A 26,234-nucleotide genomic window follows, 5' to 3' on the forward strand; every position below is an offset into this window, starting at 1 on the left:
GGCTATTTACTCTGAACAATATGCTAAGTTATCAGTCAATAGAACATTGACCGACAAGATTGAGACTACAAAAGGAACTAGACAGGGGTGCCCGTTGTCACCATTATAACAGTCCTTGAGGTCCTGACAAGGACGTTAGAAGCAACTAAGGAAATGAAGGGGATTGGTATTGGTTCAAAAGAATATAAATTAAAGGCCTTTGCTGATGATCTAGTACTGACATTAGAACAACCGATATCCAGCGCAGTGGAAGCACTGGAGAGAATAGAAGTATATGGGCAATTAGCGGGTTTTATACTCAATAAATCCAAAACAAAATTATTAACTAGGAATATGGATAGTAAGGAAAAAGGGGAACTGCAACAGAAAACAGGAATGATGATAGCAAAAAAAGAGAGTAAAATATCTGGGAGTCTGGCTCACATCTAAAAATATAAATCTGTATAAGGATAATTATGAAAAAGTGTGGAATGAAGTCAAAAGATATTTGGAAATTTGGGGAAGAATGAAATTATCATTTATGGGAAGAATTTCTGCTATAAAAATGAGCGTGCTACCAAGAATGTTATTTTCCCCCCAAACAATCCCGATTATCAGTGGAACAGGACAATTCAATATATAGCAAAAGAGACTTTCAAAATTTGTCTGGCAAGGAAAAAACCCCAAGAATTAAGTATAAGCTTTTGACAGATGCTTTTGACTTATGAAGAAGAGGTTAACCTGCAAAAGAAGGCTTAACTGAGGGAGGGCAGGGGAGGAGAAGCTCTGGAGCTGACTGAAGATTCCCAGGTAAGTTCTGCCGGCTATTGTGTGGGCAGGGTGGTCCCTCCCCTTATCTGGCCAAATCTCCTGGCAACACCTCCCCAGCCGGGATAGGATAACTGGCAGAGGTAGGAGGAGACCTCCAGGTGTCCGGCTGCGGGTGGTGGTGGTGGTGGTGAAGCCGGGCTGTATTGCCAGGAGCAGCATAGGTCCAGGGGTGTGAGCTCCAAAACAGACTCCACAACAGCAAGAGGTCAGGTCAGTTTCTCCTCCATGCCAACAGGCTGGACAATGTCTTATGGCTTCACCCTGCAGACCCAGAGGCCACCACTTGGCTCAGCTTTGGCTACTTGCTGCCTGCGTTGCTCTCTGCTTTGGGCCAGGAGGTAAGTCCCGCTTATGAGAAAGGAGGGGAGTTACAACACCAGTGCTCGGAATCCTTTTTTGAGGGGAAAAATACCTTTTCATCAAGTCAGCAGGAGCTGAAATGACAGCAGAGGTGGCAACAGCAGAGGGAACTCCAAAGAGTAGGCAGGTGTCACAACACACCAAAGACCTAAATGGTGTGGAACGGGCCTCCTGATAACATGGTCCCTTGCAGGAGGTTCTCTCTAGGAGAGCACAGTGATACGTTGGGTATGGAAGGGAGGAGGAGACCTCCAACTGGTGGGGATTGTTCCAACTATTATTCGAGCCTTTTATTCTTCCTGTTAGTAACGTATTTTTATTGATTACAGTAAGGTCCCAGGGTGGGCCACTGACATCTTCAACAGAACCTGCTCCGGAGAGTTTGGAGAAAGCTCTGAAACAGATTTTGTGGTTCCCTGGAGGTGGGAGGGAGGGGGGGAAAGAGGAAGAGACCTTTCAAAGGTTCAAGTAGAAATCTGTGTGCTGATGAAGCAATCTGCTTAGTATTGCTGCCCAATAACAATAACAATAACAATAATTTATTATTTATATCCTGCCCATCTGGCTGAGTTTCCCCAGCCGCTCTGGCCGGCTCCCAGTGTTAAAAACATGCCATGTTTTAGTGGATCAGGTCCAACATGGTTTCTTTAAACTAAAATTTGAAGCAAGCTTGCAGTTTTAAACCATGCACACTTAATTTTGCACACAATTCTCAAGCATCCAGCTCCTCCTGTTCTGCAGCCTCCTTTGTACCTGGGTTTTCACTATGCCTTTCCCTCCCTACTCCTTTTCTGCCGACCTCTTGCCCAAGACACCTTGCGAGGCTCCCTGCATGCAAAAGAGGCTCCTCTGAACATATGCAGAGTGCCTTTTCCTCCCCCACTGTGTTTTCCCACCTGCCCATGACTGATCTCCTATGTATACTCCATTTTCCTTCTCTCTCTCTCTCTCTTTCCCCCCACCTCAGGGATTTCGTCTTTGGTACACTCCATCCCACTATTTTCCTATTCAGGACACTCCTTGACTCCCATGACCCCATTGGTGCATGGCTATTAGCCCCACCTCCACCCCACCCCATGATTTTGTATCCTTGCTAATTATGCTTTCCCTTTTCTCCATCCCCTTCTGATAAACCCTACTTCCCTCCCACCCCCTATCACAAATCCCACCACGGCACTTGATGTTTTTATTCTGTGGACCGCCCTGAGTTCTAATGATGCAGCACAGTATATAAATCATATACAGTGGTACCTTGGTTCTCAAACGCCTTGGTACTCAAACAACTTGGAATCCAAACACTGCAAACCTGGTTTGCGAACTTTTCCCGGAAGCCGAACGTGCTCCGATTTGAGTGCCACACTTCCATTTTGAGTGTTATGCTGAGGTCTGTCTGTTTTTGCTATTTATTTTGCCTTTTTGTTTTTGTGGCCCCTTTTTTTTGTGACTGTGTGGAACCCAGTTCAGCTACTGATTGATTGATTGATTGTGTGTGTGACTGCAGTATATTGTTTATTGCTTTCATTTTATGGCTCATAGAGAGTTAAATTGTTTTTAAAAGTCTGGAAAGGATTAACCCATTTTGCATCACTTTCTATGGGAAAGCACGCCTTGGTTTTGGAATGCTTTGGTTTTGGAACGGACTTCCGGAACGGATTAAGTTTGAACCAAGGTACCACTGTGGATGGATGGATAGATAGATAGATAGATAGATAGATAGATAGATAGATAGATAGATAGATAGACAGACAGACAGACAGATGTAGATAGATGATAGATAGATGATAGATGATAGATAGATATAGATATAGATAAAATGGCACTATATTCTCGTCCCTTTCAAAAAACCCACTTTTAGCACACTTCTTCCCCTTAGCTAGCTATTTCCCTTTCACATACCCCCCAAATTGAAGAAGACACATGTGCTTTGGAAACTGGGATTCGCTTTTATAGCTCAGCTCCCATTCAAGGGGCTTAGAATTTTCCCCAAGGTCTGCTATCAGCCCCTGAATGGGCAGGGCAGAAATGTTGCCAATAAATTTGTGGGAGGGTTCTGGGAAGCACCCAGTTTGTTGCTGCAAAAAGCGAGACGGTGAGCTTGGTGGATGTCTGGGGCTGCTCTTCTGGCACAGCAGAACTCTTCTTAGACCCTTCTCACCTAGGCAGGTTGCTTGCCAGGAAGAGCTGAAATGAGGCATTTCTTTTACAGCAGTAGCAATCAACTGCCAGGTCTGCAAACTGGTGCCAGAGGTGAGCATGCAGTGCTGGCCTAGAAGAAGCAATTGCACAATGAGGGATGGATATTGCTTGCAGTTAATAACTATTGATGGTAAGGATTCTGTCGAGGGTGCTTGCCATTGTCTCTGCTCCAACCCCTAAAACAGCTGTGGAGAAGCTTTGGCTCTCCAGCTGTTGTTTTAATTTCAGTCCACCATTCTGACTTTTTGTATGTTTTGAATTATTGCTGGGGTGGGTGGCACTGTGGTCTAAACCACTGAGCCTCCTGGGCTTGCCGATCAGAAGGTCGGCGATTTGAATCCCTGTGACGGGGTGAGCTCCCGTTGCTCTGTCCCAGCTCCTGCCAACCTAGCAGTTTGAAAGCACACCAGTGCAAGTAGATAAATAGGTACCGCTGTGGCAGGAAGATAAACAGTGTTTCCATATGCTCTGGTTTCAGTCAGTGTCCCATTGCACCAGAAGCGGTTTAGTCCTGCTGGCCACATGACCTGGAAAGCTGTCTGTGGACAAACACCGTCTCCCTCGGCCTGAAAGCGAGATGAGCGCCACAACCCCATAGTCATCTTGGACTGGACTTAACCATCCAGGGGTCCTTTACCTGTGGTGGTGGGAGGAGACCAGCAGTACCTCCTAATTACTGAGAGTGGAGGCAGTATGGTGCTGGGAGCTGCCAAGAAGGAGCCATATGTGGCCTTCAAAGTGCATGCTGCAGCTGTCATTGGCACTGTGGCAGCAGTGATGGGTGATGGAGGCCAGTTCTGCTGCCCCCGTGGATCCTGCCGCCTGAGGCGGTTACCTCCCCTTGCCTCATGGGTGGACCAGCCTGGCTTAGCATTCTACTTGTACCGAGGATGTATCCTGCACGTTCATTTGACCTTTGTCTCCACAGTCGAAACAGATACCATAAAACATATACGTAGGAACTGCATTTCCAAAGCCACAAAGATGTGCAGGCGCAAATTCCTGAGCGACGACAGAAAAGAAATCTATGCTTTTGCCTGCTGTGATGAAAATGGGTGTTTGATGCCTCATGGAATGGTCAACTGAAGTGTATAGTGAAGATGATCCGGACACAAAAGCTTTTCCCTTTCTTTCTTTCTTTCTTTCTTTCTTTCTTTCTTTCTTTCTTTGCTATTTTTAAGGAAATTCGCCAGAAGCTACACTTCCAACACAGGTTGCCATGGGTCCTGATTTTCACGGACATTTCAGCGATTTCCACCCAGGCACTATTTCCAACAGTTGAATCCTGGCAATGTCCAGGAAATTCCAGACATACGGCTGAGGATATTTCACCCCTCCCACTGCAAGAAACTGCTGATGTTCCAGAGAGGAGGGGGCAGACTTTTGCTCGCTACTTATTCCACTCCAGCCTCACTTCAAAGAGGGAGAGACTGAGTGTTATCTCTGTGCTGTCCAGCATCTCCATAAAGCTTTGCATATAGTTTGAATAGTACAGGAGCTGTAGAGAATAAAAGAAGATATTATTCAGCGCTGTCGTCCGAGTGATTTATGCTCTGCTGTACTCTGCTGTTTTCTGGAAGTGAGTTGTGAGTCCACAGCACTTAGACCTGTTCCTGTGCAGAAGGTCTCTGGAAATGCTACCCCAGCTCGCCTGGCTCAGTCGGGGCTGAAGTGGTTGAGCCCAGTTGGTGGCACTGGCTCAAAGGCGAAGCTGACAATGGCAACCCCAATTTTTGTTGGGTCTATACACAAATGTAGGTTCAGATGTGCTCTTGTGAGTTGTATCTGAGGTGGTGCTAAGTAAATAAGTGTCCTGCCAGGACAAGGACTTCTGCTTTTGCAAAAAGCTCCCTCCTATGTGACCATTGCATACGTTCTAGGGGTTCCCTCAGCCGCCTGGAACAAATTTGGGGGCAGCGCAGGGTTCGCAGTCTCTCCTCTCTCTTTCTCTGAAGGAATAAATGTTTCCCTTGTTTCTGTTCGTTGATGTTGTATAGGAAAACCAGCATAAAGCGTATTGCAATAATAAAACTCTATATGCTTATGTGGTGTTGGTGGTGGAGGCAGTCGTCGTGGCAGCTCTTCATTGGGGCACGACACCAGGAAGAAGATGGCGCATTGCATAATAATAATTAATTATTATTATTATTATTTATTCATACCCTGCCTATCTGGCTGGGTTTCTCCAGCCACTCTGGGCGGCTTCCAACGGAATATTAAAATACAATAACCTATTAAACATTAAAAGCTTTCCTAAACAGAGCTGCCTTCAGATGTCTTCTAAAAATCTGGTAGTTGTTTTTCTTTTTGACATCTGATCAGAGGGTGTTCCACAGGGCGGATGCCGCTACCAAGAAGGCCCTCTGCCTGGTTCCCTGTAACTTGGCTTCTCACAGCGAGGGAACCGCCAGAAGGCCCTTGATGCTGGACCTTAGTGTCCGGGCAGAACGATGGAGGTGGAGATGCTCCTTTAGGTATACTGGACCGAGGCCGTTTAGGGCTTTAAAGGTTAGCACCAATACTTTGAATTGTGCTCGGAAACGCACAGGAGGCTGTTGCAAGCTGTCACCAGCATCGGGAAACACTGAAAGGGTGGGGAGCTGGCATAGATTAATCCCTTCATGGGAGAGCAGCACCTTGAATTTAGCTACCTGTGGCATTCAGATTGCTAAAAGTTAGAAGTATCCTGAAAATACAAGGGAAAACAAAGCACACTACAATATGGGCAGAGTGTGTTAGGGGAAACGGTTCAATGAACTGAGGGCAAGAAGTTTCCTAGAGCAATGAGGTTAGTGCTATGTCACTGTGAAGAGTGCCCCTTCCCCAAGGTGGTAATGAAGAGGGCTGTCAGCAGGGGTGGGGAGGCTCCAGCTGGGGGAACCCCCAGAGGAGGAAGGCTCAGAGCCGGGGATTGGTGGTGGGACACAGAGGTCAAAGGGAGAAGATTGGTGAGAGGAGGTGTCGGAAGCTAAAGGGGCAACAGGCTTTAGTGAGCAGGAAGAGCCTGTGACAGGGAGCAGTTCAGACTCCAAGGCTGAAGCAAAGGACGGCAGTGGTGATCAAGGGACTGCTGAAGAAGCCAGGGAGTCTTCTCCTCCAGCTGTGAGAAGCTCCCCTCCTCCCTGGCCTCCAAGAATGCTGAAATGTGGCACAGAATTTTTTTATTTTAAAAAAGCATGCTCATCCACTTGCCTGCCAAAACCACTGCATGCCACTGGGCCCACACAGAGACCACTCACATAGACATCCCCACACAGCAACGTAACGCACAGCCCTTTGTTCACATCAGAGTTCTTTTAATACAGCATCTTCCTTAGACTGCATTCAAAGGCAGTGGTCTCTGTCATTACAGCAGTGGAGCTCATGCAATTGCTTTACAGCATGGTAGACCTTTCGAGTTTTGCACCCGCTGTCATAGAAGCCGCATCGTTTGTAGTAGCGTAACACATGGTTAGTTACCACTGGGAAGAGAAAGAAAAGTATCTGGGTTACTGTTAGAATCTAGCGAAAGATGTGTGATGGTAATAGAAGGATCCGCTCATGGCAAGGTCCCCATCAGAGACAGCAGGGGAAACGGGGGTCTGTGCTGAAAGGCAGGTTTTTGCTACCACTGTTCCCAGGTACAGCAACCAAGACCCCCATTTATCCTCAAGAATGAATGGAAATTTCCCATGACATTAGGTGAAGCATTGCAATTGGGATGCCACTGGCCAGAGGGCCCAAACTGGCCCCTGACTTGAGATACCTCAGCCAGGTGGTCTGTATCACATGGACTTATCCGGGATCCTTTCTGTACCTTGGCATGCTAGAGTTTGACTGGAGAATTATAAGTAAACTTAGAAAACTCATGTTTTTCCTACTGCTTGCAGGTATTATTGATTCAAAGGATTTCCAGGGGGATACATTTCATCATGTGACTGAGGGCTTGGAATCAGGTTTCACATTAGCGTAGCTTAGAGCTTCCATAAGAACGAGGTGCTTCTCTCGTAGTTCTTGTTCTGCTGAAATTGCAAGATCCCCGACCTCCTCTGCACCCAGTCATACTAGCCATGCCCCACCACCCACCCATGGAAATGCACTGAAAATAAGGGGGAGGGAAAGACAAGAAGGAATACTCACATGAAGTGATTCTGTATAAGATGCAGGCTGCAGGGTGTCCTGTATGTGGATCATCAGGGCATTTTTGTACATATGGGGCAACTGGTACACACGGCAGTCCTTCAGCCTCTGAATTACACACACTACAGATTAAGGCATTTGCTGTCAATGGAAGAAGAAAGAAAGAAAGAAAGAAAGAAAGAAAGAAAGAAAGAAAGAAAGAAAGAGAAAATCATCTGTTGTAAGAAAGGCTTTTCTATTTACATGTCTTGTCCCATCCCTGGGCTTCTAAGTCACCAAACTAGTTGTTTCCTTCAAAGAAGAAGAATGCTGATCAGAAAGTTCTGGGACATGATCCATGAAGAAATAAAAAAGTTACTAAGAACTTCACATAGCAAAAGACCAGAAACATACCTTTTGGGAGTATTGAATGGTGATATTTCTAGAGAAAATACTAAATTCTTTCTCTACGTGACATCAGCGGTGAGAATCCTGGTGGCTAAGTACTGGAGGGGTAACCAGGTACCGACCAAAGAAGAATGGTTATGTAAATTATGTGAACATTTGGAACTGGCCAAATTGACAGATATAATAAGACTAAAGGCAATGAATACAGTCAAGAAGGAAAGGAAGTGGTTGAATGATTCCCGTATTTTTCGCTCTATAATACGCACCAGACGACAAGACGCACCTAGTTTTTGGAGGAGGAAAACAAGAAAAAAATATATTCTGAATCTCAGAAGCCAGAACAGCAAGAGGGATCGCTGCGCAGTGAAAGCAAAAATCCCTCTTGCTGTTCTGGCTTCTGGGATAGCTGCGCAGCCTGCATTCGCTCCATAAGACGCACACACATTTCCCCTTACTTTTTAGGAGGGAAAAAGTGAGTCTTATAGAGCAAAAAATACGGTATTTAGAAAGACAAGGTTCTAAAGTAAAAATTTGGCTGTGACTAGAATGACCTCGTGAATGGAAAAGGGGAAACATACATATATACATATATATATCAATCAATATATTGAAAGTAATACTGAAATACAGATAAAATATGAAATGTGAAAGGAAGTGTTGTGAGAGTGATGGAAGTCTATTACTATTATTATTTTGTAAAATAGTGTTTACTGTATTGAAATATTATACTTTTCTTTATTCTTTTACGGTCTACTTTTCTTTGCTGTTTCCCCCTTTCCCCCTTTATTTATTTATTTATTTTTCTTTCTATTATTCTTTATGTATAACTTGGTAATGATGTATTTACTTTGGTAATGATGTATTTACTTTGCAATAAAAATTCTAAAACAAAAACAAAAATAAAAATACTGAGATGCCCTGAGTCTAAAAAATATATTGGGGGTTCTTACAGAAGGTGTAAATTGAGCCCCACGGAGTTCGGCAGAACGTGATTGGCTGCGTCTCAGGCTGCCTAGAACCAGGAGGACCCTCCCCTCTGCCACATCCCCATAACAGGCATCTGAGGGTCAGCCAGCTCCAGCATTGTAGAGACTTTGCAGAAAGGGTCCTCTAGTGAGCCTCTTGAGAGTGGCAGGTGCCAAGCAGCAGCTGAGAGTTGCCATATTTCAAAAAGTAAAAATCTAGACACCAAAGTTGTAGAGCTATTCTTCTTATTATTATTAGTGAGGGTTGTTGAGCATTTGGGACGAAATTGCAAAAAAAGAGAGAAAAGAATAATGATGTTTTTGAGCTATTTTAAAGGAAAATTGCCCAAAACGATAATGCTGACATGGGTTGCCATATGTACGGATTTCCACAAACATTTTTAGTGATTTCTGCTTGGACACTGCTTCCAACGTATGGCAACCCTACAACAGCCGGATGGGCAACATCAACAGATGTGAACTGCGGCTTGGCAGGGGAGGAAGATGGCCGCCGAACTAGTTGCAGAGCTCTGGAGGCTATCCGAGGCAAGTTCTTAAACTTGTTTTTTAAACAGGCTCGACACCGTGCCAACTTTTGACACTCCTTTTTAATATATTTTAACTCCTCCAGAGTAGTTAAATAGTTCTAATAGTTCTTTTAGCTTGTTGGTTTTTTAAAAAAAAGCCCTCCCTGTTATCTAATGTCCGGAGGGTTTACTCCTCACGCTGCCGCTCTCCTCAAGCCTGTCCAATAATAAGGAAAACGGGCGACAGCTAATTTATTTCCAACCCCGTGTTATGCTCTGAACTATAAGCTATCAAATTACAAACTGCTATCCCAAACTTTGCCTCAATTTGGACTTTAGTCTTCAGTTGGGTGGAGTCCCTGACTTCCTAAGAGACAAGTTTTTGAAATAGGAAGAATAACCCCTGACTGGTAACAAAGATCTACAAATGGTACTTACTAGAAAGAAACGTAGGGACCTGGGGATAGTGACAAGCCCATTGTTCCAGGAGTGCCCTGAGAAACAGAGTAAAATCACACAATACTTTTCACATACAAGGGATAACGAGAATGGAAATGGAAATGAGCAAAAGATGGCTGAGATGTTTGAGTTGAAGCAGGATGAGGCCCTTCTCTTTTCCTCTGCTGCTCAAGATCACTCAACCCTCCCTAGAGGAATACAGGACTCGGAGAATAACAACCAAAATAGAAATACAATGAGCCTGGCCCATGAAATAGTCTTGGCTGAGATATTATCCTCAGAGTTACAGGAAGAAACCCAAAACTCCCAGAAAACCCAGACTTCATCTATGGGCTCCCAGACGGAAAACAATGACTGCTATCCTCAGGACTGGCTGCTCTCTATAAATCTGGACCTGGCAGCTATGAAAAAATATTTAACAATAACAAATGGGTTGCTCCTGACACTAGTGGAAAATTACTCCCTCCAAGCTAAAGGCCCAGAATTTCATGGTGCTGATCCACCAACCATCTTTCAAGAGCCAGAACTTATAAAGCAACCAGCAACCAGCAAGTGCACACAAGGATCATCAGCGGAAAATCATTTACACCAAGGAAAGGACATAGGGTTGTATGTCTCTGTCCCCAAAACTGAATCTTCTACTCAAGTAAATCAAAAGAAGCGAGGTATCAGCAAGAGATCCCACAAGAAGAAAGCTGAAACTAAAAAGAAAAGTAAGAACATAAAAACTACAAGGAAATCTGTCATAAACCGCCGTGCATGTAAAGTATGTTGGAAAAGACTATATAAGCTGATTCCAACAAAATCAAAAACAAACTCTAACAAACCTACTACACATGGCAGCAGAGAGAATAACAGTGTGGATCCAGAAAAAAAGATCCAGCTGAAGTCTTTGAAAGAAACACCATTGCTGCCTAACAAAACAAGTGAGGAAACGAAATCACTACTCGGGTGCTCTATGCTGAAACCTCAAGGATCCACAAATATCAAAGAAGACTCACCCCATATCATTGATTATGGCAGATCTCAAGACGAGCCAGTAGCAGGGCAAGATCTGTCCCAGGATACAGGATGGAAACTGATACTGGCAGATAGGAAGTTGGCTTTTTTAAACTACCCGAAGCCAAAGGGCTTCCTTACACAGAAAGAACGCTCGGTGCATTTTGTGAACACTTTAGATGATATGCTGCCAGGGAAAATAAGATTAAATGACATTACCTCAGTAGATTTCATATTCTACAATGGATACTCCCTGCGAGTGATTGCCTCCTTCAAAGACCAAAACTTGGCCAAATATATATATAGATCAAGACACTTGCTGTTAAAGAAAAGGATAACGGTAACAAGATTTTTTGAAAACAGCACATGTTTGAATTTGCTTCCTGATGATATTACGACAGCTGAGATAAGATTTACTTGTAAATCAAAGGAGGAGAGAGGACACTCAAAAGACAAACTGGAACACATTGAGCAAGGGCCCTTGAAACTAAGACAGGAGATGAGACTGCCTAATGAGGGGACTGATAACTTCTATCCAGAAGAAAAGGCATTAATAAATCAGTTTGGATTGTTGCCTTTCCTTGCCCAATCTGAGATCTTGGGAAGATTGGAGACCCTTAGAAATAAGCTAACAGAGATGAATGCTCAGGAAAAAGCAAGAGAGAAAGATCCGGCAACGGACCAATTAAAGAAAGAGTACCTCTCTGAAAAAGTCAAGATAGACCCCATGAAGGACTACTCCTACAATACCTCTGCAACTGCAGAGATAAACCTATTAACAACAGATCTAACACAGTGCGCAAGGGACAGTAATAAACTACCATCCAAGAAGGAAACCATCCCTATGGCAACCATGAAAGACTACTTTTATAATACCTCTGCAGTTGCAGAGATAAACCTGATAGCAACAGATCTAACACAGTGCGTAAGGGACAGTAACAAATTATCACCTAAGAAGGAAACCATCCCTATGACAACCACAACGCGCTCTTGGACCAGCATGAGATACCTAGATGAGGACGAACTTGGTACTAGACAAATAGAACACCTCAAGGTAGATTCGCCAAAAAAAGGAGTACTGATCACCAATGTTAGCACGCTGCATCCTTCATTCGATTTCATTGAGTACTTGAGCGATACATCTATGGACATTGCCAAAATGAACGAAACTCAATCAATAGACAAAAAGATAGGCCCTAAAAACCTTTTAAAGACAAATTGACTAAGATCAACTTTTGGCAAGACAACGTGCAACCTTACCTTGCTAACTTGGAATATTGCAGGTTGGCAAAAGAGGGCTTCTGACCAATCCTTTACTAAATATATCCAGAGACATGACATTGTGTTTCTCCAGGAGACCTGGAGCACAAGCGAAGTGGAGTTAAATGGCTTTTCTGCGTTCTCCCTCCCAGGTCTTTTGAGTACTAGAGGGGGGCGAGTTAAAGGTGGGTTAGTTACTTTAATCTCAACAAGGCTGAGGGCCATATTTAAAAAACTAGACCCATTAGACCACCTGGCCACAGCTGTGCAAGTACGGTGGAGAACCCACAGCTTGCTGCTGATTAACGTATACCTACCCCCACAAAGAGAGAAAAAACTGATAAGAAATACCTGGGCTCAGTTAGAACAGTATCTTGACAAACTATCAAATCAATTCCCTGATGCCTCTGTAGTGGTGGCTGGCGACCTAAATGCCAGAACTGGACAATCTGATGAGGCTTTGTATGCCCATTTCCATGAAACAGCCCCCATTATAGAGGAAGCCCACTCAATACCAGCTAGAATCTCAAAGGATAAAGGCTGTAATTATGCTGGCTTATGCCTATTACACCTGGTCAATAAGCTGGACCTGGTTATACTGAATGGCCGTACTGAGGGGGAGAAGGTCGGAGAATTCACATTTATATCTAACAATGGCGCCTCCACAATTGATTATATAATCGTGTCGTATGATCTTCAAAACAAAGTTCTGGAATGTAAAGTGGAGGAGCGCTTAGATAGTGACCATCTGCCATTAAGTGCACTTGTAGTTGCGGGGAAGGATTTATCCTGCGCTGAGAAAATTGAATATTCGAGCCCTTCAGCTTTGGAGCTCAGATATTCTCGTATTAGATGGACAGACGAACTGCATAAGGAAATTTCAAGTAGGCTATGCTCAAAGGAATTCCTCACTAAGAGAGATAACCTTATAACTTCCTCAAGCCATGAATTAAAAATAAATTTATTTCAGGAGTTAATTTCACTCCTCCAAGATTCCCTGAAGGAAAAAAGGAACAGGTCAAATAGGCAATCCTCAGTATATAAAAACTCCAAACCCTGGTTTGATCAAGAATGCCAGGACATGAAGCTAAATTTACTGAAAAAATATAAGAATTATAGATCTGCCAATCTACCCCAACTCCCCACGGTCTGGTTTGAAGATAAACGAAACTATAAAATCCTGATTAAAAACAAAAAACTCCTGGCACAGAAAAGAGAATGGAAATGCCTAATAGATGCATCCAGAGAGAGAGACTCGGCCACCTTCTGGAGAATGGTAGCGAATGGAGTGCGATCTACCTCCTCAGAAGTGGAGTATACTATACCTGCAGGGACTTGGGAGGCATTCTTCCAATCATTATATTCAGCTCTGCCTTTGACACAGCCACTAACACAGTGTGCGGCAGGTGATGAGTGGCCTCCGGTGTCGGTTGCGGAGGTCAGGAGGCTTATTCAGGCACTCAAATACAGAAAAGCCCCGGGAGCAGATAATATCTCCCCTGAGCTTCTCAAAGCCAATATTGACTGGTGGGCCCCAGTCCTTGCCACCCTATTCACTAGCATAGACCAAACAGCAATAATACCAGAGGACTGGGGATTGGCAATCATTGTTCCCATCTTCAAGAAAGGCTGTAAACTTGATCCAGCCAATTACAGACCAATCAGCCTCTTAAGCATTATTAGCAAACTTTACGCAACTCACTTACGTGAAAAGTTTGCGGACTGGCTGGAATGGGAGCACATCCTTAAGGAAGCCCAGGCTGGTTTCAGGGCACATAGATCAACTTTAGACCAAGGACTGGTATTGCAACATCTAGTGGAGAAATACACCTCAAAGAAAGGAGGCTCCCTCTATGTAGCCTTTATAGATTTCAAATCAGCTTTCGATTTGATACCCCGGCACAGACTTTGGGAAAAATTAAGTGCCACAAACATCGATAGACGTCTTTTGCTTCTCATCCGCAGACTACATGAAAATACTCGGATCCGTGTTAGATGTGACCGTTATGGGAACCTATCAAAGGAAATCCAAAGTTTCCATGGTGTCAAGCAAGGCTGTGTTCTTGCCCCTATTTTATTTAATTTCTACATAAACTCCTTAGTTAGAAAGATGGAGGATGCAAGTACTCATCCCCCAAACCTAAATAATATACCAATCCCAGTCCTTTTGTACGCAGATGATGCGGCACTTATTTCCTTCTCTTGTGTGGGACTAAGAAAACTTTTACGAGCTCTTACAGAATATTGCGAAGCTGAACACCTAATAATAAATTACACTAAATCAAAAATTATGGTGTTCTCCAAGAGAAGACTCCGACACAAATGGAAAATTAATAACCAACCTATTGAGCAAGTAACATCCTTTAGATATCTTGGAATAATCTTTGATGAGAAGGGATCCTGGTGCCATCAGATTAAGAATTCCATTGCAAATGCGCAAAGATCTTCCAGAGCTATCATAAGTTTCTTTTATAGAAAAGGAGGTCAATATGTTCCTGCTGCCTCCCAGGTCTTTGTCGCAAAAATACTTCCACAACTGATGTATGGCACCCAGATATTTAATTGTCAAAAATTCAAGTCTCTGGAATCTGTACAAACTAAATTTTACCGCTCCCTACTAGGGTTACCTACCTGTGTTTCCAACACAGCCATTAGGCTGGAGGTAGGTCAACTCCCTATCAATGCCAGGATATGGATCCTGAAGATTCACTTCTGGCTAAAACTCATATTTTTCCCAGTGGGAGTGGCTCCCTTGACTCTATTAGACCCGTTCCAGTCTAAATGGAGATTGTTGCTCTATGAAAAATTGAAGGGCCTGGGGCTTTCCCCACAAGAACTTATAGCCTCAGGTTTTGAAAAGGCTAAAAGGATGGTGAGCCAGCGAATAGGAGATGTAGAGCTTCAGGACCATATGAGCAAGATAGATAAATATCCAGCTATCCAAGACTATGGAAAAGGGTTCAATTTAACACCATATTTGCTGGACTTACAAATCGCAAAATACAGGCGGGCGTTTACCCTTACCAGATTTGATGTACTGCCATCTGCCTTACTAAAGGGCAGATATGTGGGCAAACCCTATGCTGAACGAGTCTGCCCATGTGGTCTGAAAGAGGTGGAAACGGCTTCACATGTGTTGCTACACTGCGACCTCTATGGGGATATCAGGTCACTGTTTATTTCCCCTATCGTTCAGAAATTTCCAGGTCGATCTGAATCTCAGCGGCTGAAAATCCTACTAGGAGACAAAAACCCAGAAGTAACACTGAAAGTGGCCAAATTTTCTGCGGCTGCGATCAAGCGGAGGGCATTAGCTGTAAAAAAGTAAAAGACTTGACCCCCGGACAAGCCCACTCTTTTTAAGTTTACACATATATTGCAGCGCGCGCGCGTGTGTGTGTGTGTGTGTGTGTGCATATGTGCATTGCTTTTATGTATAATTTTTAAATTGACACCATTACTCCCCTTGTAAACTACCGTTGTTTTTTGTTTTTCTTCTGGTCTATGACCGTAATAAATTACTTTCAAGATGTGAACACCAGAGTGTTTGCACCAACGTGTGTGTGTGTGTGTGTGTGTGTGTGTATGTGTGTGTGTCACTGCAGCTATGATAGGAGGAGCACTGTCTGCAGCTGCCATTGTAAGCTGTCCAGCTTATGCAAACAATTAAACATTTTTTCAAAACTTGTTGTTGAACTGCTTGGGGAGCGGAAAGGCTGCACTTATGACTATTGCAAACTACTTTGATTTTTAAAAATCAAATGTTTTAACAAGTGAATAAATAAAGTTACAATAAGCCCCCCCCCCGCCCTGTGCAATAGAACATCATTCCCCTGAAAAACTTTCTGAAGTTGGGACCGTGCAGGGATTACAAGGGCAGGAGACATAGTGGGATCTGTGGAAATCATCTCTGCCAATACCCTGACCCAAGCACGGTGGGTGATGATGCCTGTATAGATCTGGCACTTAATAGTATCAAAACTTTTCTCCAGGTCTGCATTATTTCCAAAGTTAGACTTTCAATCATTATCCCCAAATAGGTGCCAGAGCTAAAAAGAGAAAGAAAATAGCTTACGGCTTCGCCAGTTCTTAGGAAGATAGGTGGTGGACATACAGCACATTTGAATTGGTGGCCTACCATGTTTTTCCATTGGCAGGTGGGACTTACCTCCACAGCTGAGGCAGAGCAAAAGACAGACTCCAAGCAGCCAGACCTGAGCCAAGCGTGGCTTCATGTTAGCAAGGAGAAAGCTGTGTCTGATTAGAAAGACTGTTTTGAAGAGTTATTGCTTGGAGACAGAGGACTAGGCTTCCTGGTAATAAGGAGGAGGAAGAGCTCAAATATTTCTCTCCATCTGAGGCTCAATACTGTGATTATATAAGGCCGAGAGGGGCCTTCTTGGCTGCTCAACCCATTCTAGTGGGCTTCAAGGTACAAGAGGGCTCTGGGGTGGCTGTGAAGAGCAGCAGAGATGTGGGTGGTGGTTCCTTGAACCATTAAGTGCATTATGTCCTGATTGTTTAACAGATCCTAAAGGGATGTGAGTTTAGCTGGATGCTCTACAGAATGTCCCAGACCTCAGTGGTCCTCTGATGCTATCTTTTGTGGAGGCATGCCCGTTCCTTTCAGTGGGTTCTCTGCCCAGCTCCACATTTCCTGGTTGACTGAGCCACACAAACCAAAACAGGAGCATGGTGCATCAGGGCAGGCAAGTTCAGAAGCTGATTGGGCTCTGAGGCCCAGAACATACAGCTTTTAATTTTAACAATCTTAAGTGCTTGCGAGGGACAAGTGCTTGTGATACCCCAGTAAAAAGGTAAAAGGTAAAGGACCCCTGGACGGATAAGCCCAATCAAAGACAACTATGGGGTTGAGGCACTCATCTCACTTTCAGGCCGAGGGAGCCGGCGTTTGACCACAGACAGCTTTCCAGGTCATGTGGCCATCATGACTAAACCGCTTCTGGAGCAACAGAACAACACGACAAAAGCCAGAGCACACGGAAACGCCATGTACAGTGATACCTCAGGTTACAGATGCTTCAGGTTACAGATGCTTCAGGTTACAGATTCCACTAACCCAGAAATAGTACCTCGGGTTAAGAACTTTGCTTCAGGCTGAGAACACATATTCTGCGGCGGCGGCGCAATGGCAGTGGGAGGCTCCATTAGCTACAGTGGTACCTCAGGTTAAGAACGGACCTCCAGAAAGAAATAAATTCTTAACCCGAGATACCACTGTACCTTCCTGCCACAGCGGTACCTATTTATCTACTTGCATTGGTGCGCTTTCAAACTGCTAGGTTGGCAGAAGCTGGGACTGACCCAACTCGAGATTCTGAAATCCTTTATTAAAGTTTCCAGAATAGAAAAGAAAAAAAAAGAAAAAAGAGAAAAATAGAGTTTACACTTAAAACCTTAATTTCATTAACATCTTTCCAGGACTTCCCCCCTCCCCCTCTTGTATTCCATTTCCATTGGATTAGTTCCACAAATTCTTACCCCAAATTTTAAAACCTTATTATAATTATAATTAGCCCATTTGTTCAAAATTAATTTATCTTATTTAACCATTTCTCTTTGTATTTTTTATACTTCCCTAAGATCGACCCCAGTTCCCTTCCACGAATTCCCCTATTTTTATCACACAAAGTAAAACAAGAGAAAATAAGAAGATATAATTTTACAGCCTTTGGGTTCCAAATCTCCCTCCCCCCTTTCCCGGTTTCGATCCCCAAAATCCATCCATCTGTCTACTGCCGGCCTGGAGATCCCACGTCCATGTCTAAATCTCTCTCAATTCCACTTTGCCGTCTTTTTGGTAGTTTTTAATTTCAAAAGGTCCAATCTTAGAGAAACTCTCAGAAAAGATCATTCTTCTTCCATCCAGACCTCTATATTTAAGAGTATAACTCAAATTCTGTTTCTTGATCCTTTTAAAGTCTGGATGTCCCAAATGTTCCAACTTCGAGTTTAGTCCAGTTCTTATTCCTCAGGTTTCTTTTCCTGTTCCGCTGCAAAAACCTTCTAATTCAAAAACTTCTAATTCCTCTACAGAGGCTTTATTTATTCAGGAACATAAACTTACGTCAAGTCCCTTCCTTTCTTCAATAGATAAATCCATTGTCTCCTTTAGTGTAGAAACCTCTGTAGACAAAATAATGCTTCGTTGTTGCAGCTTTCCCAGGAGATAACAAATTCTGTTCAATTCCATGAGTATTTTTCCATTTGCTGCCACTCTTGCAATGTCCCAGAACTCCCTCTAGAGGGAATATGGTAACTTAGTTTCCTTCCAAATCAGACCCAAAAGTCAAATAACTTGTTGCCCTTGTTTTCAATAATTTGTATCCAAATTGTAATGAATCTAACCAGCAAAGACATCGTAACAAAGTTCTCTTTTATTCTCCTACTTTGACAGCTGCTTTGACAGCTGTCAAAATTTCTATGTCTCTTCACCAGTCTCTCATAACGGATCGCTCCCGGTTCCCGGGGGGTTACATTTTAGTTCTCACAGACCACTCTTCTCCTCCAGCACAATTACTTGTAATTTCCCTTCGTGAAATTAACTTTTTTCGAATAAACAAATTCTTCTCTCAATCTTAGTTGTCAAATCCTTGCGTTAAAATATCTACAACGGGGGGGGGGGCGGACTTCCTTTTTGCACCTCCCCTGCTCGCTCCGAATTCGTAAAACAAATTTTTCCTTTTAAGTCCGATAAGTTTACTCACGGGTTGTTCTTTTTAATCCAAATTTTCAAAAGAAGAAGTCGGCGCTCTCCGTCGAATGGCATGCGGCTTCGCTAGGCAGGGGAAGCAGTGGACTCATAGCACCACACACCCCCGTCACCCGCTCCGCAGCCTTTAAAAAGGCTCCTTCGCGGGTCGGGGGGCGCAAACGGTGCCCGCCGAGTCACCAAGTCCATGGGCATCACCGCCCATGGTTTTTGAGGGTCCCCGCGTCGCCGGCGCGGCGGGACCCGACCCCTGCCCAGCAGGCTCCCTCCGGAGTTCGGAGGGAGTCCGCCATTCGGCGATGGCGCCGACCCGGAAGTCTGAAGATTCTGAAATCCTGTACAGAATGTCCTAGAGCTCAGCTTCCAAATGATGCTGTCTTACATGGGAAGGAAGTGTATTCCTTTCATTTAACAAGACTTTCATTATATGAGGCTCAGAGGCACCTTCTTTTTTCCTCAGGGCACCTGTCCCTGCTAGTCTCAAAAGGCACAAGGAGCTTTTTAGGTGCATAATATACTGCTTGTTTGGACAAATCCAAATGGGCTGAAGCTGAGGAACCAGCCGGATGCAGTACAGAGTGTCCCAGACTTCAGCGACCTTTTTACATGTAGGGATTACTTGTTCACCACCAGGAAGCTTCAGCCAGGCCCATATGTGCTACTCACATGGTTGTTTCATAGTCCTAGACCTCCTGATGCTCTCTTATGGGGAAGGATTGCAGGAAGCTGCAGCCAGGCATACGTGATGGTTGCATCACATGAAACTTCACCTGACTAGGGACCATCAGACCTGGACTAAAGATCAGTTTTTACTTTAAAAGGTTTGGATACAGAAGGGTATATTTTACTTGAGGACCTAAAGGGCATATTTCACCAGCGCTACCAGGTGAATTGGCTGGGAGGCCACACAGCTACTGACCCTGCAACCACTGAGTGGATTTCTGTGCGGTCCTTTCTGTACAGCCTCAGATGCTCCCAAGGGTGGTAAGTTGGACTAATTAAATGGAACCCTTTTCCCTTAAAAAGACTTCACCCAGAATCTTCAGTAAAAAGCCACTTTACAATGAATTGAAGAAATGAGTTTTGAAGCCTCTTGCTTGGCCTCCGTCACAGCAGAAAATTTTGGATTTTTCCTTTTTTTTTTAAGTAATGTTTATTGAAATTTTAAAGGTTACAAAAGAAATTAAAAAAAACAAACAAAAAAATACATAAAAGCAAATCACATCCAAAAAATAAAAATAAAGGAGCGAAAACAGATGAAAAAGAAAAAAGGAAAGAAAGAAAAAATTTAAAAATACATGCAATCAAAAAGAAAAAAAGAACAAATCAAACCTTTACATATTTTTTTTCTTTAACTTATTTCCTTGACTTCCTCGCACCTCCCCTCTTTATATTCTAGTTCAGATAGGTATTTCAGCAAATCCTTCATCTTTGTTTTTATCCTAATAATTTATCTTAATATACTGTAATTTTTCATTCTCTCTTTCACCAATTATCCATCCATTTTTACTTTATTTAATCTTATTTCTCATTAAAACTGATATATTTGAACTTATTCTCTTAAGACGTTTCCCTTAGGGCTATAAAAATTTCATTCCACGATTTTTCCAGTTTCCATTAAAAAAATCATTAGAAAAGACTCGACATATACATTTTAAATTCCCAATTTTCTTCCACCGTCTCCCCTCCCCGGTCTCGGCCCCTACCCACAGTTCCATCAACCTCCAACAGTCCATCAACCTGGAGATCTAAAATCCGAGGCTCTTAACTCTTCTTCATGTCCCGTCTGCCGATCTTCTTGATAATCTTTGGTATTAAATAACAGATCTCGGGGGGGGGGGGGGGCTCCAACCCAACGATGGTCATATTCCTTCTTAGCAGGTCTGCCAGATTTCCATATTTAAAGATAGGGCCCATAAAGTATTCCAAGCCTTGCTTCACCCTTCTTCCAAATCCAAAGGCCACACATACTCCAATCTCCCCCTGGCTCAAATTCGTATCCCGAAAGTCATTTGATCCCCATATAAGGTGATCTTCCAGATCAAGCCAAGCTCCCATCTCCAAAACCTGGCTTCTCTTAATTACAGTCATATAAGGCCTCCACTTATAATCCTCCATTTGCCTCTGTAGGGTTGAGGCTCCCCCTTGCTTCACTTTCACAACAACTCTTTCCTTCTCTAGTTCTTCAATACGTTCCATGAAAAAGAATTCCTGTGCCGGATTCTTGTCAACTTCTTTGCTGATGCCCATTTTTGTTCCCAAAATATCAACACTAGTAGCCATGGTATCTATCTGTTCATGCAGCTTTCCCAGCAGATAAAATGTCCTATTCAATACAGACGCTACTTCCTTCTCAACAGACATCCTTGAAGTGTTCAGGGTCAAAACTGGTTTCTCAGGGCCTTTATTTTTAAAGCTAATTTCCCAGCTGCATTCTTGTAACAATGTCCCAAAACTCCCTCTAGAGGGAAACAGTCTCCATTTATCAATCCTTCTTGCACAGTCCCAAAAACCCCAAAAGTAACTCAGTAACAATTCTAGTTACCTTTCATTCTTTTTAAGTGCAGAAGCGGACAATGGAAACAAAGTCTATCTTTTGTATCTTGACAGCTAGCTGTCAAAATTATCTGTTCACTGTCGATGGGCTCCTCGCGGACCGCTCCCAGGTTTAGAGACGTGGCGCTTCAATTCCTAAATTTTCTCCTTCTCCTGCAGGGTTCCCCTGCTTCCAAAGGAGGTATTAATAATATTTTCAATCAGTGGAGTTTTAATCCTTTACATAGGGCTTTCCAAGACCTTAGTTAACAAGTTCTTTCCTTCAATCTATTTCCAAAAAGGGAAGGTGGACTTCCTGTTTAGACCTTCCCCGTTCAAAGCCAAATTAAGTTTTTTTCCCCTTAAGTCCAATTTCCCTATCTACTCACGGGTTGTTGTTTAAAATCCAATTGTCCACAAGAAAAAGTCAGGGCTCTCTGGCAATAGCTGTGTGGCTTCACTCCGTAAAAATAGCGGTCGATTCAAAACACCACGCTGCTCGCCCCACGTCGCTTCGGATCCCCCAAAAAGGGGTTTCCCTGCGAGTAGGTGTCAGCCGAATCCCACGTTCCCAGCCTTCCTTCGCCTGGGATTTTAAAGGGGTCTCCGCCTTCGCCACGGCGGCAAGACCCAAATTTCACAGAGCGGGTTCCCCTCAGTCAGAGCAAATCCGCCATTGCCGATGGCGCTAACCCGGAAGTCCAAAATTTTGGATTTTTCCAAACACTCATTCACCAGAAATATATGAACGGAAAGCAGTCATCACTCCAGATGAAAAACCTAAGTTCAGTGGAGGCTGGTCTACTACTACTTGTTCTTAAGTTTCCACTAGATTCCCAAACTACACTCTTTCTATTTTCCCCAACCTCCAGTACTGAATTTCAATGGAGAGAGAATCCTGAATATTTTTCTGTCAATCTTCCGTTCTCTGGCTAATCAGCTCTCTGCAAAAGGATTGTTGTGGTGAGGTGGTCCCACCCACTTGTTCCTAGGCAGAAAATACCAGGCAATAAGTAGTCATAGTAGCTGAACCTCGAGTAAGGAAGATGTCACTTGGTTTGAGCACCCAGGCTCAATGCAGCCATGGCATACAGCCAGGGGAAACCTTGTTGACATACCAGCTCACCTGAGATGCCCATCCACTCACCTGCTGAGATTCTGCACACATGTACGCCACTGGTCACACACAGAGGCCACTCACATAGAAATCCCCACACAGCAACATAACTCAAATTGCACAGCCATTTGTTCACATAGGAGTTCTTTTAATACAGCATCCTCCTTAGACGGCATTCAAAGGCAGTGGTCTCTGTCATTACAGCAGTCGAGTTCGTGCACTTCCGGTACGTCCTGGTAGACTTTTCGAGTTTTGCAGTCGCTGGTATAGAAGCCGCATTTTTTGTAGTAGCGCAACACACGTCCAGTTTCTGAAGGGAAGAGAAAGAAAAGTATCTGGGTTACTGTTAGTAACTGGTGAAAGATGCTTGATGATAATGTCAGGATCCACCCCTTGCTAGGTCCCCATCAGTGACAGCTGGGGAAACGGGGGTCTGTGCTGAAGGGCAGGTTTTTGCTACCACTGTTGCCAGGTATAGCACCCAGCACCCCTGCTTATCCTCAAGAATGAATGGCAACTCTTCCCTGGCATTAGGTGAAGCACTGCAATTGGGACGCCATTGGCCAGAGGGCCCAACCTGGCCCCTGACTTGAGATACCTCAGCCAGGTGGACTGCATCACATGGACTTATCCAGGATCCCATCTGTACCTTGGCATGCTAGAGTTTGACTGGAGAATCAAAAGTGAACTTAGAAAATTCATGTTTCTCTCACTGCCTGCAGGTATTGTTGCTTCAAAGAATTTCCAGGGGAATATGTTCCACCATGTTCCTGAAGGCTTGCAATCAGGTTTTGTATGGAGGCTGCATTAGGATAGCTTAGAGCTCCATTGGAAGGAGGTGCTTGAACAACGGAAGGAGGTGCTTGAACAACGAGCTCTAAGCTTCCATTGTACTACTTGTACTACTGAAGTTGCAAGATCCCCGGCCTCCTCTGCACCCGGTCATAGTAGCCATGCCCCATCAGCCACTCATGGAAATGCACTGAAAATAAGGGGGACGGGGAGAGAAAGACAAGAAGGACCACTCACTTGAAGTGATTCTGTACAAGACGCAGGCTGCAGGGTGTCCTGTTTGTGGATCATCAGCGCATTTCTCTTCATATGGGGCAGCTTGTATACACGGCTGTCCTGGACCCTCTGAACTGCACAGGCTACAGATTAAGGCATTTGCTGTTAAAAGAAGAAAGGGAGGGAGGGAGGGAGGTACCTGCTGTAAGGCATGCTTCTTTGTTTACATGTCTTGTCCCTTCCTGAGCTTCTAAGTCACCAAACTCGTGACACTAAAGTTGTAGAGCTATTATTCTTATTATTATTAGTGAGGGTTGTTGAGCTTTTGGGACATAATTGCAAAAAAGAGAGAAAAGAATAAAGAGGTTTTTGAGCTATTTTTAAGGAAAATTGCCCAAAACGATAATATTGACATGGGTTGCCATATGTACGGATTTCCACAAACATTTTTAGTGATTTCTGCTTGGACACTGCTTCCGACGTATGGCAACCCTACAACAGCCAGATAGGCAACATCAACAGATGTGAACACCAGAGTGTTTGCACCAACGGGTGTGTGTGTGTGTGTGTGTGTGTGTGTGTGTGTGTGTCACTGCAGCTATGATAGGAGGAGCACTGTCTGCAGCTGCCATTGTAAGCTGTCCAGTTTATGCAAACAATTAAACATTTTTTCAAAACTTGTTGTTGAACTGCTTGGGGAGCGGAAAGGCTGCACTTATGACTATTGCAAACTACCTTGATTTTTAAAAATCAAATGTTTTAACAAGTGAATAAATAAAGTTACAATAAGCCCCCCCCCGCCCTGTGCAATAGAACATCATTCCCCTGAAAAACTTTCTGAAGTTGGGACCATGCAGGGATTACAAGGACAGGAGACATAGTGGGATCTGTGGAAATCATCTCTGCCAATACCCTGACCCAAGCACGGTGGGTGATGATGCCTGTATTGATCTGGCACTTTCCAAAGTTAGACTTTCAATCATTATCCCCAAATAGGTGCCAGAGCTAAAAAGAGAAAGAAAATAGCTTACGGGTTCGCCAGTTCGTAGGAAGATAGGTGGTGGACATACAGCACATTTGAATTGGTGGCCTACCATGTTTTTCCATTGGCAGGTGGGACTTACCTCCACAGCTGAGGCAGAGCAAAAGACAGACTCCAAGCAGCCAGACCTGAGCCAAGCGTGGCTTCATGTTAGCAAGGAGAAAGCTGTGTCTGATTCGAAAGACTGTTTTGAAGAGTTATTGCTTGGAGACAGAGGACTAGGCTTCCTGGTAATAAGGAGGAGGAAGAGCTCAAATATTTCTCTCCGTCTGAGGCTCAATACTGTGATTATATAAGGCCAAGAGGTGCCTTCTTGGCTGCTCACCCCATTCTAGTGGGCTTCAAGGTACAAGAGGGCTCTGGGGTGGCTCTGAAGAGCAGCAGAGATGTGGGTGGTGGTTCCTTGAGCCATTAAGTGCATTATGTCCTGATTGTTTAACAGATCCTAAAGGGATGTGGGTTCAGCTGGATGCTCTACAGAATGTTCCATACCTCAGTGGTCCTATGATGCTATCTTTGGTGGAGGCATGCCCGTTCCTTTCAACGGGTTCTCTGCCCAGCTCCACATTTCCTGGTTGACTGAGGCACGCAAATCAAAACAGGAGCATGGTGCATCAGGGCAGGCAAGTTCAGAAGCTGATTGGGCTCTGAGGCCCAGAACATACAGCTTTTTAATTTTAACAATCCTAAGTGCTTGTGATACCCCAGTAAAAAGGTAAAAGGTAAAGGACCCATGGACGGATAAGTCCAGTCAAAGACAACTATGGGGTTGAGGCACTCATCTCACTTTCAGGCTGAGGGAGCCGGCGTTTGTCCACAGACAGCTTTCCAGGTCATGTGGCCATCATGACTAAACTGATTCTGGAGCAACAGAACAACACGACAAAAGCCAGAGCACAAGGAAACGCCATGTACAGTGATACCTCAGATGCTTCAGGTTACAGACTCCGCTAACCCAGAAATAGTACCTCGGGTTAAGAACTTTGCTTCAGGCTGAGAACATATATTGTGCGGCGGCAGCGCAATGGCAGCGGGAGGCTCCATTAGCTACAGTGGTACCTCAGGTTAAGAACAGTTTCAGGTTAAGAAATAAGTTATTAACCCGAGATACCACTGTACCTTCCTGCCACAGTGGTACCTATTTATCTACTTGCATTGGTGCGCTTTCAAACTGCTAGGGTGGCAGAGGCTGGGACTGACCCAACTCGAGATTCTGAAACTCTGTACAGAATGTCCTAGAGCTCAGCTTCCAAATGATGCTGTCTTACATGGGAAGGAAGTGTATTCTTTTCAATTAACAAGACTTTCATTATCCTTTCAGTATCTGGGAGGAGCTTGACGCAGAGAAGTGCGTCACAGTCTGTGAGCAGAGTTGCTTTCGCTTCTGCCTGAGAGACACAGCTCAACTGAGAGGCTGTGAATGTGGTGCTTTGAAGCACGGAGAAATGTCGGAAAGCTCTGATGGAATGAGACTGATTTATGGCTTGTAAATAAACGCTTCTAGAGATAAGAACCGAGCTGTCTTTGGACTTGATTTATCCCTTTTCTCACACGGACGCAGGACCGCTGCTGCTACTCTGCTATCTTGCTAGGTCAGAGCTTCTAAGCTTCGGAGACACAGAAGGCTGCGCAGGGAAGCCTGGCTGGACGCAGGATTTATATTCACACGAATAGGTCATGGGAGTTACGTGTTTCCTGACAAGTGTGAGAAGGGAGG

At 44.1% G+C, this 26,234-nt stretch overlaps 1 protein-coding gene and 2 long non-coding RNA genes across 3 annotated transcripts; 2 read left to right on the forward strand and 1 right to left on the reverse strand.

Moving 5' to 3' along the window:
- Positions 1–915: 915 nt before the first annotated feature.
- On the forward strand, positions 916–4,735 carry LOC309334416. The gene is made up of 3 exons (XR_014153085.1): positions 916–1,148; positions 3,377–3,496; positions 4,295–4,735. It is a non-coding gene; the product is annotated as an uncharacterized lncRNA (long non-coding RNA).
- A 4,123-nt stretch (positions 4,736–8,858) lies between these two features.
- Positions 8,859–24,152, forward strand: LOC309337491. The gene is made up of 2 exons (XR_014154355.1): positions 8,859–9,241; positions 23,929–24,152. It is a non-coding gene; the product is annotated as an uncharacterized lncRNA (long non-coding RNA).
- On the reverse strand, positions 22,595–24,764 carry LOC309337301 (uncharacterized protein). Its single transcript, XM_081854085.1, has 3 exons — positions 24,600–24,764; positions 23,497–23,637; positions 22,595–22,777 (listed from the first exon to the last, which is right to left on the reverse strand). Exons 1-3 carry the CDS (start codon positions 24,664–24,666, stop codon positions 22,644–22,646), a joined length of 342 nt encoding a protein of 113 aa, XP_081710211.1. The 5' UTR covers positions 24,667–24,764; the 3' UTR covers positions 22,595–22,643.
- Positions 24,765–26,234: the final 1,470 nt, after the last annotated feature.

The sequence above is a fragment of the Podarcis erhardii genome, assembly GCF_964252035.2.
Source record: "Podarcis erhardii genome assembly, chromosome: 2".
Taxonomy (NCBI): Eukaryota; Metazoa; Chordata; class Lepidosauria; order Squamata; family Lacertidae; genus Podarcis; species Podarcis erhardii.